Genomic DNA, 20049 nt, shown 5'->3' on the forward strand with positions numbered 1-20049 from the left:
ACTGTTCCCAGGCACAAATTTGACTGGCAGCACACTGCACAGGTCCCCTGTTGCTCAGCCTGGCAAGGTCTGGCCCCTACAACACTCCTCTCCAGCCTTGCTCAAACTATGCTCTAACCCCCTCCCCAACCAGCTCTCTCTGCTAGAACCTATTCCCCCCTGCCCACTTCACTAGCCCTCCATCCCTTAGACCTCATTTCAGATGTGCCGGCCTCAGCCTTTCCTGACTGTTGAGCTTGGTCAAATGTCCTGTGGCAAACTTGTCCAATGCTCAGATGTGGAACTTGATATTTCTCTGGTTGATTATTCAGTGAATGTCTGTCTCCCACATTTAGACAATGCAGAACATATCTACCTTGCTCACCATTTTATTTCCAGGACCCAGCATGGTATCTGACGCATGGTGGATGCTCAATAAATAATTACTTAGTTTTAAAACTAAATGAATAGCTTTACTGCCCATAAGGTTTAAGAATAAATATTTAAAAATTCAGGCATGAAAATAAAAAAGATAACCATGCATATCTAGTGCCCTTGAAGTAAATGAGCACTACCTATAAATCCAAAACTTTAATTTCTGCTCAAAAAGGACAAAAGGAGTATAATTATCATTGTCTCCCAAAGAATCTCTGGTACTATATGTGAAAGTACATCCATAACAGGGCACCTGGGTGGTTCAGTCGGTTGAGCACCCAACTCTTGATTTCGGCTCAGGTCATGATCTCACAGGTTTGTGAGTTCAAGCCCTTCATCCAGCTCTGCACTGACAGTGTGGAGCCTGCTTGGGATTCTCCCTCTCCCTCTCTCTCTGTCCCTCTTCACCTCTCTCTCTCTCTCTCTCTCTCTGCCCCTTTCTGGTTCACACTCCTTCTGTCTCTCTCAAAATAAATAAATAAACTTAAAAGAAAGAAAGAAAGAAAGAACATTGATAACAAATACTCTCCCAGGTCCCATTTTCCTAAATATTTGAATCCATTCTTCCTTTATAGTAAGGTAGAGTACACATGTACACAGTATTTCTATGCTGCAGTCAGAAATCTGAAGTCTGCATTTACTTATATTTTTTTAACGTTTATTTATTTTTGACAGAGAGAGTGCACACAGGGGAGGGGCAGACAGAAAGGGAGACAGAGGATCCAAAGCGGGCTCTGCAATGACAGCAGAGAGCCTGATGCGAGGGCTGAGATTCAGGAACCAGGAGATGTTGACCTGAGCAGAAGTCAGATGCTTAACTGACTGAGCGCCCCTGTGCTCAGTTATATTTTAAAGTATCTTTCCAAGAGGTCTAATTCTATATTTCAACACCACTTATTTTAAAAGTACTTTATTGTTGAATCGGTATAGAACTTTCACCTCACAGGTGCAGTATCATACTCACTCTAATTACAATGCTAAGGTTGACATTTATTCTTGTTTACATCACCACAGCGTCTAGCACTGAGATTTGTCTTGATTCTCAAAAACATTTACTGAATTAATGAATGAGTGAGCAAATGAAACTTAATAATTATTAATAATTCTATGTTATTCCCGTGAAATACATTCACACTGGAAAAAAATGATATTCATTCATCCCTTTCACTTTCCAAAGTTTTCAAAATTCTTTAAACAATCAGCCCTTAAACAATTATGGATTTGTTTTTAAGTAAAATTAATTAAGTTAACTATGGAACATTTCTCACCTTATCTAATTCTACCAAAATTGCTACTAATGAAAGTGGGACAGCACAAATGTACATCCCACATACAAGAAAGAATTCTACATAGGTTGAAAAGATCAATTGAATAAGAGGTTAGTAAGATCAGGGGAGAGTAAGGCGTCAAAAGAAAATAAACCTTGTGGCTAAAAGTAGCCTGACAAAAAATCACAGTGCCCACAAGAGTAGAAAGACAATCAATGGTTTGGGTCACCAGTTAGTACACAATGATGTTTAAGAAGGCACACAACAAAGAATGATTATTCAAACAAGGACTGAAATTGATATTGTTTGGTATTCCCTTTCAAAACTACAAAACTTGGTTACGTATGAAATTGTTTAGTAAGTCTTCAAATATTATTACCACTGATGACCAAAACATTTTCCTCTTTTGAGTTCAAAGTTGTAGCATTGCAAAAGATTTCTACCATGAATCCCTTATTTGTGAAAGTAAAGGAGAAGTTTTCGGGGATATATAGGTTCATAACTGACATTCTTAAAAATGGATCTAGAATATTCCCTTATAAAAATCTTGTTTCAGGGTGTCTGGGTAGCTCACTCGGTTAAGCGTCTGACTTCGGCTCAGGTCATGATCTCGCTGTTTTTGAGTCCGAGCCCCGCGTCAGGCTCTGTGCTAACAGCTTGGAGCCTGGAGCCTGCTTCAAATTCTGTGTCTCCTCCTCTCTCTGCCCCTCCCCTGTTCATGCTCTGTCTCTCTCTCTCAATAATAAATAAACGTTAAAAACATTTTTTTAAATCTTGTTTCTACAATGTAGCAAATACAATCATGCATTAATAAAGTCTTCCTAGGGCACCTGGGTGGCTCAGTCAGTTAAGTGTCCAACTCCTGATCTCAGCTCAGGTCATGATCTCAACAGTTCGTGGGTTCAAGCCTCACATCGGGCTCTGTGCTGACAGTGTGGAGCCTGCTTGGGATTCTCTCTCTCCCTTTCTCTGCCGTTCGCTCTCTCTCTCTCTCTCTCTCTCTCTCAAAATAAATAAACTTTAAAAAAATTTAAAAAAAAAATAAATTCTTCCTAAGCCTATTTCAACCATCACTTTAATTTTTGGCTTCTTGCGGAAACTGAAAACACATGCTAGACACAGAAATCCTGGCATGTCACAGAGAAACAGACACGTCAATCTGAAATCATCAATACTTGAGGGGAGAATTGTATTTACATATATTTTTCCTATTTGTGATGTAATTACGATAGATTTTAACCAAAGGTGATTCTGGCCACTTCCTGATGTTCTTACAAACACTATGTAAGTTTTGGCTAGGATCACAATATCTTTGAGAATGTTTTTTAAATACATTTCTGAATGTATTATATAGCAATAATAATTACCACACTTCCCTGCTAGCTTTTGAATCAAAAGATGTGGCACTGGTAATGGTGATGGCAGTGATAATAAAAATTACAATGATGAATTCTTGCAATCTGAAACTATTGTTAAGTATGGCATAAAATCCCCTCTTAAAGTTTAAAGTTTCCTGGAAAGTTTCAAATTATTTTTCCAGCTTTAAGATGTAGGCTGTGAGGTTCTATCACTTTGTCAAAATGAAGCAGCTATGTACCAGAGAACACTGCAAAAGAATCTAGATTTCCAGAATTCCGCTACATAAATAACTTTCTCCACAGCAGCTAAACTTCCACTGCTGAATGATATAACAGGAAGAGTCTGGACCCGGGAACATAAAAACCTTGATTTCCATCCTGACACGACCATTAAAAAACACATACTTTTGGAAGGGACTGGATTATAATCTCTAATAGCCCCAAGGAAATCCCCAAAAGCAAAAAAGAAGGAAAAAACAAACAAAAAAAGGCATCCGAAATAGGGACACTGCAGGTTGAAGTCACTGTGGTTGTTCATACCAGAGCTGATCCCACAGCAGAGCTGAGGAGACTCTCTTTTTGGAGATCTCTTTAATCCACCCTTTGCAACCTTTGCAACAGCCTTCCTCTGTGCCTGCTTCAGTGATCATGACACAAAATGCTCAGTCCCAGTGCCCCCAGGTCAAAATGCTATTCCTCCCCTTCAAGGCTCAGACTTGATTTGTCCATGAAGCCTTCATTATTCTTTTCCCTCCCAAAGAAAGAATTTGTCTTTGTCTAAACTCCCACAACGTAAATGGCACTTGCCTTTTGGGCACTGAAGGCTAATTCTGTATGTGGTGTTCTATCCTTTACTGTCAGAATATATGCCCTCTCAGGGCAGGAACTATCTCCCATAAATCCCTCTATGTCCCATAATTGCTAACACAGGGGGTTGAGCATAGCATGTACTAAAAATATCTATGAGATCAACCATCAATAAGAATTTTGATAGGTAAATAAGTAACTAGCTAGATAGAAACAGCATTCTCTCTCTATGGCCAACATATTAAAACCCAAGGGGTAAAACAGAAGATAGGCTGTAAGTCTCCAGATAGTGATATAAATAAATTAACCTTTCTAAACCATACATTATCAATTTTTACTCTTCTTAAGTGGATATAAAAGTAACTACTGACAAGGTACACCAATTTGCATGTTTTCATGTCTCGCTCTTCAGCATTTCACACAGCATTAAACTGTAGTGTCCAGAACATTTCAATATCCTTCTTCCTACAAGATAAGTCTTTTCCTGGTTTAACTGTCCCTAAATACCTTGCATTTAAGTCTTGGCTTGGGAAATTTGAGATTAAAAACCTTCCATTTGGATGCTTTGCAACTCAGCTAAGTACCTCAAGAGGGAATGTTTAAATTAATGGAAGATTAAAGCAAGGAAGAACATTCTAAAAGGTAATGGGGCTTTGTCACCACCTCCTCTATTTTATTGGGAAAATAGTCTTTTCCCAGGGGGCTGAAAGTTTATATGCCAACCATCAGTCTAGTTTAACTATTTAAAGTTAAAAATGTTAGAGAAAAAAAAAGTTTGTAATGGAAATGCTGACATGCCATGAAGTAAGGAGGCATTGGCAGGTGCTCCTGTAACCCAGGGTCATAATTCAATCAACCTGTATTTTGACGTCATCTGTTTCAGAAAAAAGCCAAATGGTTTATGAACAGCTCCAGAAACCCTGAGATTAAATTACAGCCCTGATATTTAATCATGGGTCTTACTTTGTTATTTTTAATAACACAATACATTTTAACAGTTATTCGTCAACTGCCTTAGCCAAATTGGAACACGTGATGACAAGTGAGGCGGATTATGATGTCTATCTCTCATAATCTAAATTTTTATTATTTGTTCATAAATGGTAGATTATACACTTTTTCTTCTTCTTAAGAAACATACAGTTGGTACCCACGGATTGAGTCCAAACCTTAATTAAAAGCAGCATGGGGTCCCTGACCAGCGGGTCAGGACATCTGTATTTGTGTCTTATTATAGCCAATAACCAACTGTATGATTTGGGCAAAAGACATTTAATCCTCCCAAACCTTGGCTCTTTACCTAAAAAATAATAGAGCATCTCCAAAGTCTCTTGTAAATCCAACTTTCTATAAATTACTTAAAATCAATACTGTGTACTTTCTTTGAGGCTCCCTGAGGACCTAATGTAAAAATGTGATAGCTGAAAAGCTGAATTTTTAATTCAACTAAAATGACTGATCAAAAGGCATTTTAGTACACGAGAATTTGTAAGCTAGAATTTTTAGAGGCAATCAGCAAATGAAACAGGTTCTTTAAAAAGTAATGTACAAATACTGCTGAACGTGTGAAGGGTTGTTTGCAAAACAAATCAATACAGGCCCATCCAACAATGGATTGCAGTTAATAAACTACATATAGTAATTACTACCAATGGCAGTCTAGAAAGTCATTCATTAAATGTTAATTGTCACACAAAAGTACAAAAGCATCCATTTGAACAATCTGGTGGCTGCACCTTTAAATAAAATACTTTCTTACAGTCCTGAAATTCATCCATATTAACTGATTTTAAACACAGCTGGGTATTTGATATGCTGATTAACTAGGCCTTTATTTATTTTGGAAATGAAAGTAAATATGACAACCTTTCTCAACACTTTTGCTATTCCTAGGAGTTGGACATAAATATATATATATATACACACATATATGTACATATACATGTATACACATATATATATACATATATATACCTATACATGTATACGCATATATATACACATATATATACCTATACATATATATGTGTATATATATGTGTGTGTATATGTATATGTATGTGTGTATGTATATATATACATATATATATATATATATATATATATATATATATATATATACTGCTTATAGCAAAGTGTTAACCAATCTCCTCTAAAGACTAGATTTGTACTTCTCTCTCAAAAGCATTAAGAGGCATATGGTTCAAAAGTACCTACCTCAAACACATGTGCAAACCTTACTGTTGAGCCTAAGTAGGCTCACAGATATAGCAAATGCATAACCCAAGCGTAAGTTTAAAAATTTGGTGGTCCATTTTGAAAATTTCCTTCCGACTAATAAGAAACCATTAACATAAATAACCTTTCAAAACACACAACCATATGATGTGCTTTATTTTCTCTAATACTTAGTGCTATCTAATTAGCTTGGAAGAACACCTGGTCATAAAATATAGCTCATAAAATAAGAAAATAAGGAAGGGGGGATTGGTTTGGTTTTTTGTTTTGGTTTTTTTTCTGTTTCTACCTAGCTTCATTTTGATGCTGTGTCTGTGTAAGATCTGACTTACTCAACATATAGATTTATATTCTAAAGGTTTGGCCAAGAACATTTTGGTTCAAGACTTGTAAACTGAAGAACATTTCAAAACACACCATGTTCCTTATTAGGCAACTTGAGATCTGTTATCTTGGCTTATGGGAACAGATCTAAATAGCATCATAATACTAAACGTTGAAAATCACAGGCCTGGGGCCACCAGGACTCAACTCTATGCCTTGGACGAGGTTGCAAACTTCCAATATAAAATGTAGTTTACCATTAGGAGTAAATGTTTGATCTGTAAAGCTTACAAAATTACTTTGTTTATCATAGCAGATGAAAGCAAAAAGGAATAATTTTAAGCTCAAAACAAAACTGTTTATATGACAGTCTTTACTGCTCCATGATTCTAAGCATTTAAGACAGATTCGAGCAATTAACAGCATAAACTTTCATTACATACTTCTATTATATATGTTTATGTGACTTCGCTGTTCATCTGTTATTTAAGTGATTTCCTCATTACAATAGTAGGGTAAAGATAATTTGCTGATGCTGTCAAAAATGTTAAGCATTTCTGTCTCAACAGATCTTGGATCCCCACGCTTGTTTAATGCATTTTATTTACTTAAGTCAGTGTCAAATAGAGTACTGCTTCTTCCTTCTGAATTTAGAAAATGTAACATTTTAAGCACATGTCTGGTAATAGACACATCAAAACTTCAAAACTGCTTATTTTAGTGATGCAGATGGAGTTTAAGATTATTGTTCGTGAATGAATATTAAGTTTCAAGGATCTAACAATGAACTGCGAAACTTTTTTTTTTACAGTTAAAAATAGTAAATCTTTATTTTGTAGATATTAACAGAGCAGGCTTGGGTACCTCCACTCTTGGTTTGATTAGGTACATTAAAAATAACTGAAAACAAGGTATTTTCACAGGCACCCGGGCACACTGTCAATTCACAACAGAATGAAAGCACAACTTTGAAAAGATCTACTATATTCTCCTTGTAATAAGAATAATAATAGCAATAATAAAGAGACACACTAAATCACACCGAAATCCAAAATGAATTAGAAAGCCAGCTTATCTGGATACTAAGGCAAGAAAAATATCATGGTTTATATCATTATCTTAAATATGGTTTTTAAAAACTGCTTATCTACTCTAAAGATCAGGAATAATATTACATGCCAAACCTCAATAATATATTCCTATGTCTACATAATCTTGAAAAATAATCTATATCGGACCATGTGTGTATGTGTGCAAAGGACACTGACGTGAACTTAAAACCTAATTTATTACTGGCTGCCTTGAGAGCATGTCATTTACCATCTCTGAATCTCAGTTTCCTCATCTATGAATTGAGTATGGTAACCCTTGCATCTCGTGGTTCTTGAGAGGAGTAAAAATGTATAATAAATATAAGTCGCAGAGCGCACCACTTGACATATTAAGCACTTGTATTTTGTCAGTGTCAGGCCCATCCATACCCTATTATTCTGTCTAATATCTTGCAAACAGTCACGGGGGAGCTAAGGTAAAAGAGAATGATCAATAATCCAAAATTCAGTTCTAAACCTTAAAAAGCATTCGAAGGGCACAAGCACATACGCAGAAGCAACATCAGCACACAGGGTATAATCCTATAGCTTATTATGCAACACAAATTAAGGAAAAACATAGTAGTGAAACCAATGTTAGTCCAATAAAGGACGTGCAGAGCCATAAAGAATTAGCAAATCAGAACTTGTTTTTTAGAATAGCAAATAAAGGCAGAGGTTAGAACCTCCTTAACTTGGGCCTCAGTTTTCTTTGGCTGGACAATGAAGACAATGGACTGTATACTAAAAGAGGTTGCTATCCCCAAAAGTCTGTAATTCTAATATAATGGGTTTAATGCCCCTTTACTTACTTTTAAACCTATTTACTTAGTCTGCTGCTTACAAAAAAGCCATACCACACTTATGAGTTGTACTACAATAGTAAGGCTGTTTGAAACACACACATGCACGCACACACACACACACACACACACACACAAATACAGATACACACAATTAAATAATTCTACCCCACAGATGCCTTTAAGGGGAGAGCAATTATTTTTCACACTATAACCATGAATGCAAACAGTTATGGATGTAAATTAATTCAGGATGCTGACCATTTGAATTTTCTCTGTGATACAAAAACTACCCACTGGATTCATTTTTTTTCTCACTGAACTTACTACATTGATGTGTCATTGGGTGTTACGTGGATATAGGTTAACTAACCTGCATGAACATTAAAAAATGTTTGTCTTCTTCCAAAAATGACCATGACAGGGATGTAGTGTGTTTTACTTCTGCTCTTAATTGTTCAGACACCCATTCATTTGGCAATCTTTCACAAACACTGAACACCTAAGTAAAACTAAACAGTTACAGGGGGGAAAAGCTCAACTTTTAAACTAAGGGAGGAAGATGTAGTATCCATCATAGACTAACTGTAAATACATGTAACAGATGTGACCAGGGCTGTTCTTGAATATAGATCATTTTAGTGGCCCAACTTTAAAACTACTTTTAAAAAGATGCCAAAACCAGTATGTTTATCTTTTGCTTATAAAAGACTCAAAGGTAACCAAAGAAACTGTATTTTTTGTTAGAATAGAAAATTAAGCCCCGTTCATCGATAAATTATAGACTTTAGGTGCTTGTTTGCTTTTTCTTTTGGTAACTTGGCCATCTTACTTTTTAATGAGAATAATTTTCCAATCATCCAGGCATGTGTATCCTTTTAGCTTGTTTTAAGAGCAATGATATAACGGATATTAAATCCCTTTGTATAAGTTACCATATAGGTTACAACTATTTCTTAAAAATAATTCCAGAGCCCACCAATTCATTCTGTTAAGGTCATAGAAGCTCTGAACCATCATGGCTGAATTGTTTTAGTGCTCTCTGCTGAACACCTGCAAACATCAAACAAAAACTGCAGGTCCTTTCCTGGGTTGACAAAAGCCTTTCATGTGAAAAATGCTCCCTGGGAATGTCAGGCTGTAGCTCAGGTTACATTCCATTCTCCCTAGCAGCCTCACCATTTCTTAAGGTGGTAGGAAAACCCATGTTTGAGAAATGAAAAGATTAAAGGGAATATGACCACACTTTATTTTCATTCCCACATTGCAAATCACGATGGAGCATCCTATATTAATCGATTCAAAAGCTATTGGGAACTTTAAGCATGAAATATCACCATGCCTCACTTTGAAGAAATACAGCTGGTTTTGCAAAGATGAACAAACAGTTCACTTACTTACAGTTCGGATCTTTGTTTCTTAGACCCAAGTTTCAAAGCTACCCATGAAAGTCACACCTGAGCCCACTCAAGACGAGTATTAACCTGAAGTAAATTTAGAAAATTATTTCTCTGTCCAAAGTTTCCTAGCTCATCCTTCAGTTAAAAGGCAAAATGCAGTTTTCCTGATTTTTCTACTTGATGTTCTTTAAAAGGGATTTATCTTTGTTGTGGAAATATAATGGAATGGAAATATAAGCCATTTTTTTCACTAATAGCCCTGTGTTCAAATATGTCTTGAATAGATGAGAAAAACCAACACTACAATCTGTACTCCATATATTATAATCACCATCACACTGCATTGGATGAGTACCCTGCATTTTCAATTCAGCTGCCACCACAAAATAGCCACTACACTTTTTTACCTTTGCAAGTAAACATTTGGGTCTGAAAACTACAACTGTGGTACAACGTAACTCAAAGTTCAACACCTTAAAAATAATCACAGTATATCCATTAGAAATATCGTACGTGACATGTCACTAAGGACGAAGTCTCTGTCTGGGTTTGTGTGTGTGTGTGTGTGTGTGTGTGTGTGTGTGTGCACATGTGCGCACGTGTGTGTGTATATATATTTGTCTTAAGAACTGTGTAAGTTCAATACATAATCACTTACTAAAATGCATTAATACATATTCATACTTATCCAGCCTGTACTCTCTGTACACACTTAAACATCATAGCAAGGACTTTATTTAAATGTGAACACAGAAAAGGGCCCAGATGCACAGTTGTCTTTTTAAATGTAACACAATTTCATGCTTCTAAATCACTTTGCTTTATTAAACCATACCTAAACTGATACACTTAAGTTATTCCAAATGTGTCAGTTTTCACAGAGTGCAAAAGAGTGTTTTGCACTTTGAAAGCAGTCTATCTCTGGGCCTTTGTGACATAATCTACTTTTAGATTTAAGCTGAATACACGTTTTCTTAAGTAAAACCATGAAGAAAATTGCTGTCAGAGATAAAGTCTGTTACTGTTTTGATACTAGCATGAAATATTAATCTGCCTACAAGAGATTCTTGCACTGATCTTTACTTCAAAGTTGTGTAGAGAACACAACACCAAAATTTGGAAGACAAAATACCAATACAACAACCACAACAAAAATATTAAGTCTGTAAATGGAAAATATAACAGGGTCCAGGCCACTAAAATACAAAAATATAGTCAGAAGTACTTTTAATCAAGGTGGACCCCAAAACTGAAAAGATAAAATATAACCATAGGAAGCATCGTATAAATTATAAACATGTTACTTAGCCTATTGGGGGCCAGAAAAAGGAGACGTAACTTATTTGGAAATGAGCAACTTTTAAAAGCCACTAATTTTATAAAAGCATCCTAATTACACAAATCGCAAAGGTGAACAGATTGCTTTCATTGCCAGAGCATCAGATGAAAATTAAGAGATGTGAAATGATACTCAATAGTTAACAGAAAATTCCACTGGCACCTCGCAGCTAAAAGATGTCAACATTTACCAGCCTGACTTAAGAATGGGACTCTGTCTAATGTACTGGTATTTACCACTGCCAGAACTCCTAAAATACTACAGCTGTTTAAAAAGCATAAGTGGATTTAAGCTTTAAGCCTAAAGGATAGCAGGTAACCATGGATGCCTCCTTCCTATGTGAAATTCATTGGACAAAAAAAAAAAAAAAAAAAAACACATTTTAAGTAGTATCATATTTTCAGTTTTCACTTTATAAGAGACCTTCAGGGAGTCCCCTACTAAAACTCCTCCTTAGATGCCAGATAATCATTGCGCACACAGATTCCTTTGTGAATAGCGCTAACGTCTTTTTTAAGCATCACCCAAAGACCTTTCATTTATAAAATGTAAAAGTCCTTGCAAATTTGAAACTTTAAATACAGCAAAAATTCACTGCATGAGGAAATGCTTAGAGGACAAAAAATAGCTAAAGCATCAAAAAGAATGCTTTAAAGAGAAATGAATTCATATTTAGCTCTCAGATTAGCAAGAGGCTCTCTATTTACAGCTATGGTTTACAATGCAGCATTCATCTGCAAAGTAAGTGCTCACTTCTTTAAAAGGGTTAATTATACATAGTACCTAATAATTAATATTATTTACGAGGGATTTTCCCTTTTTTTTTGGAAGTTAGATTTTTCCCTCTATTTTCAAACAGGGAAATAAATTAATTTTCCCTGTGTCAACACTGGCCTTATCTTCACATGTTTGATTACAACTGTATTAGAAAATTGCTTTTAAATTAAGTAATGGAATTCTGAGACAATTTCCTTGATTTAAAAAAAAGGCCTAATTTTAATTCTGCAAAAGATAACATTTTCTGTAAGTTATACCACTGATGGACAGTGAAATAACCATATCATTACAGGCTACAATTTCAATGACTTTTCCAGAACACTTCAACAGAGCCAAAAATATACAATGAGTGAATAAACAGCTAAGAACATTTAACTACATACTAAGAAAAGAATTTACATACTTGAGCCAGTAAAATGTCCACTCGCCAAAGAAGTTGGTCCATTTTTCCCACTGCTCACAGGAGGTGAAAACATCTAAAAGAAACAAAGAAATATTACTGTTGAAAAAAAGACATTTGTGCCTTCAGAGTTCGTCAAAGATCTTTCAGACTCTTACCAAATAGCTTAAGAGTTTACGTTAAGGGTTCATTTTAGTAAAATACATCACCATCCAACTTAAAACTAAAACAAGCGTAACATTACCAGTCACCACCCCCCCCCCCCCTTTTACCACTCTGTTCTTAATTTTTCCTCAGGTTCATTAGACTGCCAGCACTAGGCAGCACTGGTCCACTTTAAACAAACAGTCCCCATAATAGTATCAAGATTCAGGTTGGAGGGCAGCGGCCTCTCCAGAAAACACTAGTTTTACAAAGGAGAAGAAAAAAGTTGTTTGCTTTATGCTGAAAACCTTGGCCATAAACGTGGCAATGTCCATTTCCATCCCGTATAGGATTTGCCTGTCATATGTGAACCCAAATAAATACAAAAGTGCCACCTGCACTAAATTCTCATTTCGTCTCTAACATGAGAGCAATTTGTAGCAAGACTCTCTCTCTCTCTCACTCTTTCTCACTCTCTCTCTCTCTCTCTCCCTCTCTCACTCTCTCTCTCTCTCTCTCTCTCTCTCCAGCATTTATTTCGACCCTAATTGGCTTCCCTCTTCTTCGACGTATCTAGTGGATAATGCGCACCTTCCCTGAGTCAGAGCCTGCAAAAAGCAAAGGAACGAATGGAGAAAGTGCAGCAAGCAGAAAGGGGGCTACAAAGCTGCCTAGGGCTACGTTTCCTGGCAAAACTTCCGAAAGCCATTTCTCCAGAAGAAGGTCCAGAAGAAGCAGCAGCAGCAACAGCAGCAGCAGCAGCAGCAGCAGCAGCAGCGGAGGCGGCGGCGGCGGCGGCGGCGGCGGCGGCGGCGGCGGCAGCGGCAGCAGCAACATGAAAGAGCCCCACTTAGAAGGCGGTTTGGATTTTATTTGTGTGTTTTGTGGATTCTTTTTATTTTGCTTTGCAAATGCATCTTACACCAAACTCTCTCGGCATTAAAAATGAATGAATTCCCCTGCCGGGTCTGGGACTTGATTTGGGAAAGGGAAGCAGAGGGATGGAGCAGGACCAACTACAGCCGTAAAACTCCACAAGTGTGCAAGTTCTGCTTTGTGCTGATCTCACGACTGTGAAATGTACCAGCCCGGTCTAAAGGATTCTAAAGAGTGTGTGCCCAGCACATATGCACGAGTTTTCAGAATCCTAGAAAGAGATGTAACTAATACGTATCCAAAGCATCATCAATTTAAAACTTTAAGAGACAACTGGGTCTCCTAGTTGCTCCTTTCCATTTCCAGAAAAACAAAAATAAAAGGAGTACTGCGCAAAGTATTAGTACTCTCATGTCCAGGTAAGGCCAAGTTTTAGGGTGGTCTGTTTGTCCTTTCATTTGGGGGGAGGTTCCATTATTTTGAGGGTCCGGTGGGTAGGGAATTCAAGGCAAGTAATTTTACACTCTGGAAAAAAAAAAAAAAAGCCTGAATCGTCCATCACACCCAAAAATTGTAGTTAAAAACTTATCAAAAAGACCTTCATGTTTGCCAAAGATTCAGCCAATTAAAAAATTATTCCTGTCCTTTAGATTACTATTGGTTTCTAGCTGAAGTGTTTGGGTTTTTTGTTTTGTTTTGTTTTGTTTTTCACAGCTGTTGTTAGTTTCCACCGTTCTTTCTTACCGCACTGAAATCCAGTAAATCACTCAGCTCTTTGTCCGTCCCTAAGGCAGCCATTCGCTGTTGGTGATGCATTTTAGCAAAATCACACAAACCTAGAAACATGGAAATAACCGCAATCAGAAAATCCAGTCCCAATCCTTGGAGAAAACACAATCGGATTTTTGGAGACTGGGGGGGTTGGGGGGTGGGGATGTGGGGGCGGGCGGGATTAAGGCGGAAAGGAGGGAGGGATGGGAGAGTTTTGTTGGTTTTTTTTTTTTTTTTTTAAGATGGAATAGGCAGCAATAGCAAAAAAAAAAAAAAAAAAAAGCGATACTGATATTGTATTTCCAAAGAGACGATCAAAACTGGTAACATCCACTATAAAACCAAATCCGGGAAAGGAGGGGAAAAAAAAAGCCGCTCTTCAGCGCATCATTTTATGCAACAGGAGGTAGAGCGAGAAATGAATGGATCACAGAGAAAAGAGAAACTACTCAGAACGATCCGGTCTCAACTTTCCCCCCCACCTTCCACCCCACCCCCCTCTCACACACACACACACACACTCACACACACGCGCACACACACTCACACACACCACTCCCCTCTGCATTTCAAAGTAGCTATAAAGAAATTAAAGATGAGCGTCTCTGGAGTGAAAACACGTCCAAAGGGGGAGGGGTGACAGGGTCGGCGAAAGGGGGGGAGCAGAGTGGAGGGTCGGGTCCTGTAATTGTCCAGCACCCTAATTTGTGAAAGAAAGGGTTGTAGAAATTAAAGTCAGGCCCTTGGCAAAGTCATCGGTCCCTCCGAGTGGCATGACTGGGGAGGGGGGGCGGAGGGGGGGTAGAGACGAGGGGGAGGGAAGAGGCGCGGGAGGGGAAGGGGTGTCTCTTCTGGGAGCGCCGGGAGCCGAGAGCCCGCGGCTCGGGAGGCGCGGAGCCGCGTGCGGAGCCGCCGAGCCCCAGCCCCGCGCCGCCCGGCGCATCAGCCCGCCGAGCCCCGCCGGCGCCCGTACCTACCGCCCGCGCGCGAGAAGGGGCTCTCCGTGCACCGCCGGCGCCGAGGCGGCGTTCATGTCTAACCACTGCCTCCACCACCACCACCTCCGCCTCCTGCGCCCGCGCCCGCTCCTGCTCCTTCCCCGCCGCCGCCGCCGCCGCCGCCGCCGCCGCCGCCGCCGCCACTACAGATCCGCAGACACACAGCCAAGATCCCTGACTCTTAACACCAACTCTCTTCTCCGGGGAGGGGAGGGGACGAGGGAAGGGGGGAGGGGGAAACACGCCGAGGCGCACGGAATTGCAAGTTCAGCAAAGAAATGGGTGGGGGGGCTCCGGCGGGGAGACGCGGCTTGCTCGGGTCGGGCTGGCTGGGATGCACCCCACCCCCCCCCCCCCGAGGAAAAAAAAAAATCTCAACACCTCCCCCGCCTCGCAAAAAAATACAAACGAAAATTCATCGAGCACCTCATTTTCCCTCAGATCGTCAGTTACAATCTGAAGCCTGAACAGTTCAGTTTTTGCCCGTTTCATCCATCGGAGGCACTTTGAAATTTATTCGAGTTTACATCCCCTCACTTCTTTCTTTCTCTGACTCTCGTTCCCTCTCACTCACACATCCACACACAGCAAAGCAAGTTTATACTAGGCTGCAAATACACGTGATGCAAAAAGACTTTGCCAAGAGGAACAATATTTTTCTTTTCCATATATAAACCAAGCCACATTTTGCTGGGGAGATTTTCATTTCGGTACTTTTGCATTGGGGGCGAAACCTAAATTGCATACTTTCTTTCCCCTTCCTTTCAAGTCACAGATTAGTATAGCTGCAAACTTCGCCAAAAAAAAAAAAAAAAAAGGCAATTTTTGAGGGTGGATGTTGTTTTGTTTTTACACTTGAGTTCCTAGCCACGCTAAGTCCCCGTTCGCCAGCACTTGTAAGTTTTGAATTCAACATTTACCATTACAGGCCTTGCATGCTCTTAAAACATACTTTTTCACATCACTTTTTAGGATAAAAATTAAGCTTCATAATTCTATCGTTTCGTAATAACAAGCGTGCTTTATCCAGTATATGCAACATACGCTATTTTAACGTGTGTTAAAATACACATTCCAGAAACCCTGTTATTGCTAGATGTGCTAGTACATACACAAAATGCATGCACACACTTTTTCCCATTGGCAATTATTTAATAGGTTGTTCCTTTTGTTTTAATAAAACATTGGGATCGACATTTTAAAAATTAAATTCAATTACAAACAGTTTACTCTGACAGCAAATTGTAACGTTACCTTAAATGGCCACAAATATGCTCACAATATTCCAAGGAAAGTGACTTTAAAAAGAAAGACAAAAATCTTCTGCAAGTACTTAGTATCTCACATGTGTATCCCCCAAAAAAGTATTTTAACTGGTACTCAGTTCTGCTCCAGGGATATCCACAGAATACAAGATTATGCACCTGGTTCTGGTTTTTGCATTTTCCACCGTAAAACTGCAACAAAATCCCCTCCCCCAAAAAAGAAATCATTAAAAAAAAATCCAACAACTTTTTCTTATTGTTTATAAAAAAAAAATATCAATACAGGATAGTTAGAATTTTTCCTCAAACAAATCTTGTTGGTGGTTTTTTTTTCTTCTCCTCTTATAAAGTCTTAAACTTGTTCCAAGTTTAGAGGTGTCTCATCATCATCATCCTCCTCCTCCTCATCATCATCACCATTGACTCCCCCGTGGAGTCACATTGATAATAATAGGTTTCCCTGAAAGATACATTGTAATCCATTCACATCCGGGCACTGCGGGCTTATAAAGAGAAGGCGCTGCGGCCGCGGCTGCTCCTCCAGACAATGACTGGGGAGGGGCGGGGCGGGAGCGGGCGATCATAGAGTAGTAAACACGGCGCCTAGAGAGGCGCCCAAGATGGCGGCGCGTGCGGGCCACGCCTCCTCCGGGACCGGAGGCGGGTGGCTGCGCTCGGTCGGGTGTCGCGCGTGGGGGCTAAACTGCAAGGGCTCATGAGGTTGGGGCTGTTCCCAGGCCCCGTGTTCCTGCGCGCTTCTTCTTGCTCCCTTTGCTTGGTCTTTCCTGGGTTTTTGTTGTTGTTTTTACTCAGAAGTGTAGTTTCTAAGTAAATGAAGGCATTACACGCCACAGATTTGCGCAGGGGAGTCAGATCCCCTGGCTCACCCTGAGGGAGGCTGGCCTCAGCAACAGAAAGCCAGAGCTCGGATTCTCCCGCAGTGTGGAGCCAGTCCTCTTAGCTAGCCTTGAACAGCGTGGGAAAAGGCGGCTGTACCAAGTTGTAGATGCCGGGCTTGAAGAGGTATGAGGGTGCCCTCCACCACCACTCACCCCCCACCCCACACCTTTTTTTTTTTTTCTTTTTTTTTGACCCTGGAGGAGTGAGAACTTCCTAAGTCCAGAAAGTCTTCACTTGGAGAAGACTTTAGGTTATAGCGTCTTAGACAAATCGAGTTTGTACCTTGAACCACTACTGACTCAACTTCTAGTTCTGGGCGAGCAGTTACCTTCTCTAGCCTGCTTTCTGGTCTGTGGCATGCAAATCGTGATCACCTTCCGAATTTCCTGAGTTAAAGGGATAAAGATGGAGTCACCAGAGAAGAAAATTTCCCTTTCCATCTCTAATTCCAGCTAAACTAACTGATATCACTAATCTAGCCCACGGGATTTTAAATGGAGATTTCTCCATTCCACCAGTGTAATTGTACTCCCACCAGAGAAAAGAGTAATAATCATGATAGGTTAACACTTACATAGTGGCTTTACTATGTGCCAAACACTGTTCAAGAATTTCTCAAGTATTGGCCGTTCTAATCCTGAGAATGACTCTATAGAGTGTGTCTTACAATATTGTTATATTTATATATATTTATATTACATCTTTTATGTTTTACATACAGAGAATCAGAAGGAAGCAATGTTGAGTAGCTTGACCCAGGGCACTTTGGAAAATGATACAAACTTGCCTAAAAGCACACAATTTTAATAAGTGATAGCACTCACCTTTGAAGACAGGCAGCCTAGGATCAGAGTTGACATTCAACCACATTCCTATACCATCTGGCAGCAGGAACTGCCTAATCTCCATTTTCTGATGCAATTTTGTGGCAGTAAGAGAGTTCAGATCAATCTTCAAGATCTTTTGTTTATATGTAACCTTTTAGAAAACAAGAATTAGAGCATTTTTAGGTTGTTTCCTGTCTATTCACACATTGGAAGATTCCTGTTTTCCATCCCCATTCCATGTTCTCATCTTAAAGTTTACGTGTAGACACTACTTTATGCTGCATTATTACAATCATTATCTGTGATTCTCAGAGTAAGCCTCTACAGGGCTGTACTGAGATGATGTAATAAAAAGTTCACAAACATTTGTTTAAGAGAAGTATTCCATTGGTTCTACCTCTAATCAACTCTGTGACCTAAGGCTTGAGGTCAATGTGTTTTACTGTAAAATACAGAGGCTAGATTAGATAATCCCTTAAGATTCTTTCTAGTTTCTAGTTAGATTGCAAAAGCCTCCCTTTCCTGAATTTCAAGGGGAATAAATGATCTGTCCAGAAACAATTGACAGGATCAGGTGGGGGACCTCATTGCCCCCAAGTGATTGCTAGCACTTTTTTTTAACTGCATCCCACAGTCAGAAAACCATGCAACCACCCTTCCTATCTTAAATTAAGGGACAAATGTGGATTGTTTTTTGGTTTTTTTTTGTTTTGTTTTGTTTTGTTTTCCATGAACTATAAGAAGAATAGGTATATCTACGAAGTTATGCTTACGAAGATTGGAGACACCTTAGAAAGGAAGACTCAGTAGAATTTTGTGAAACTTGGATAAATAGGTAAGTGTAGCAGATAGGTTTGGGGATGCCTGCTCCATTCTATGGACTCTGTTCCTTAAAAATCCTGTCCTTAAGTCCTGATGCAGAGGTAGAACTTGATGTGGGTACCATATGACCTTTCTATAACCTTCCTGTCCCAGTTTCACCAGCCCCAGCTGATTGGATCACAGGAACTAAAAGAGGAGTGGTCTATGATCTGACTTGTTGGAGTCAGCTGGCCAGAGTGTCAGGAAGCCAAGCCATGTGAGCCATGGTTATAGGGAAGCAAGAACCATGAGTAAGCAGAGAGAACTGCTCTTTAGATAAGAAAGATCTTAGAAGTTCTGAGAAAAGTAGACAGTTGAGTCCTAGGAAGCAATGAGTTTATTTCCCATTTATTATAAAGTTTATTCCCATTTATTATAGAGGCCACCTTGCCTCCTGTCCATAAGACTGCTATTCCTGCCATATTCCCCTTCCCTAAGTGAGCTAACCTGAGGACTTTTCTGATTCTTACAACTAAAAACTTTAGGGGAAAAAAAAAGATTCTTTTGATTTCAGCATTTCAAAACAATCCTTAACATTAAAAAAAAAAAAAAAAAAAAGGAGTCATCACTATTCTAGGGCATAAACACTATTCCACTCACACAGTAGGGATTCTATCCAATTAATTGTGCCACATACAGTCAGGACAGTATATACAAGCGTCATTCCCCTTTCTACTGTGTTGTGGCCTTGGACAAATTTCACATCTTGTCACATGTAAAAAAAAAAAAAAAAAACTTGTCTTCCATACTTTACATGACTGGTTAAAATCCAATGAGTTGGTAGAGATTAACATACTCTGAAAATGACAAATTGTTATGAAATGTAAGGTATAATTATTGCATAAACTAAGTTGATGTCTAAAAATAACATTTATTTCCTAGGAATGTGGAAGGAGTGGCCAATATTGAAACCCAATGAGTCATAGAAAAGAACAGACATTGAAGGGTGCTTGGACCAAATCCTGGAGTTTGGTTCAAGATGTCAAGGTTCAAGTGGGATGGCTTGTCCAAGGTCACATCACTAATGAACTACAGAGGCAGAAGTAGCCCTCCAGTAACTGAATGCCACTCGAGAAAGCCGTACCATTCTTCAAATTTCACCCGTTTGACCTCCCCCAATCCTGCCCGTATTAAAATAAATAAGCAGACAAAACTACAGACAAAAATAACAGTTCCTTGATGATCTGA

The 20049-nt window shown here is 39.0% G+C and overlaps 1 protein-coding gene across 20 annotated transcripts in view; it reads right to left on the minus strand.

Annotated features, from left to right (window-relative positions):
* The window catches only part of TCF4 (transcription factor 4), a 353798-nt gene extending 337369 nt beyond the window's left edge, over nt 1-16429 (minus strand). For 7 of the 20 annotated variants that reach the window (XM_060613935.3, XM_078435218.2, XM_078435215.2 and 4 more), the window contains exons 1-3: nt 14988-15099; nt 13984-14075; nt 12223-12295 (exon numbers count right to left, since the gene is read on the minus strand). In XM_060613935.3, coding sequence (XP_060469918.1) covers nt 12223-12295; nt 13984-14055 — 145 coding nt within the window. In that variant the 5' untranslated portion in view covers nt 14056-14075; nt 14988-15099. Of the gene's footprint in view, nt 1-12222; nt 12296-12758; nt 12800-12954; nt 13127-13983; nt 14076-14987; nt 15100-15434; nt 15555-16262 lie in introns of those variants that run through there. The other 13 variants (XM_060613909.3, XM_060613910.3, XM_060613912.3 and 10 more) reach the window with 12 other exon arrangements.
* Nucleotides 16430-20049: the final 3620 nt, after the last annotated feature.

This window comes from Panthera onca, chromosome D3, assembly GCF_046562875.1.
Source record: "Panthera onca isolate mPanOnc1 chromosome D3, mPanOnc1 haplotype 2, whole genome shotgun sequence".
NCBI lineage: Eukaryota > Metazoa > Chordata > Mammalia > Carnivora > Felidae > Panthera > Panthera onca.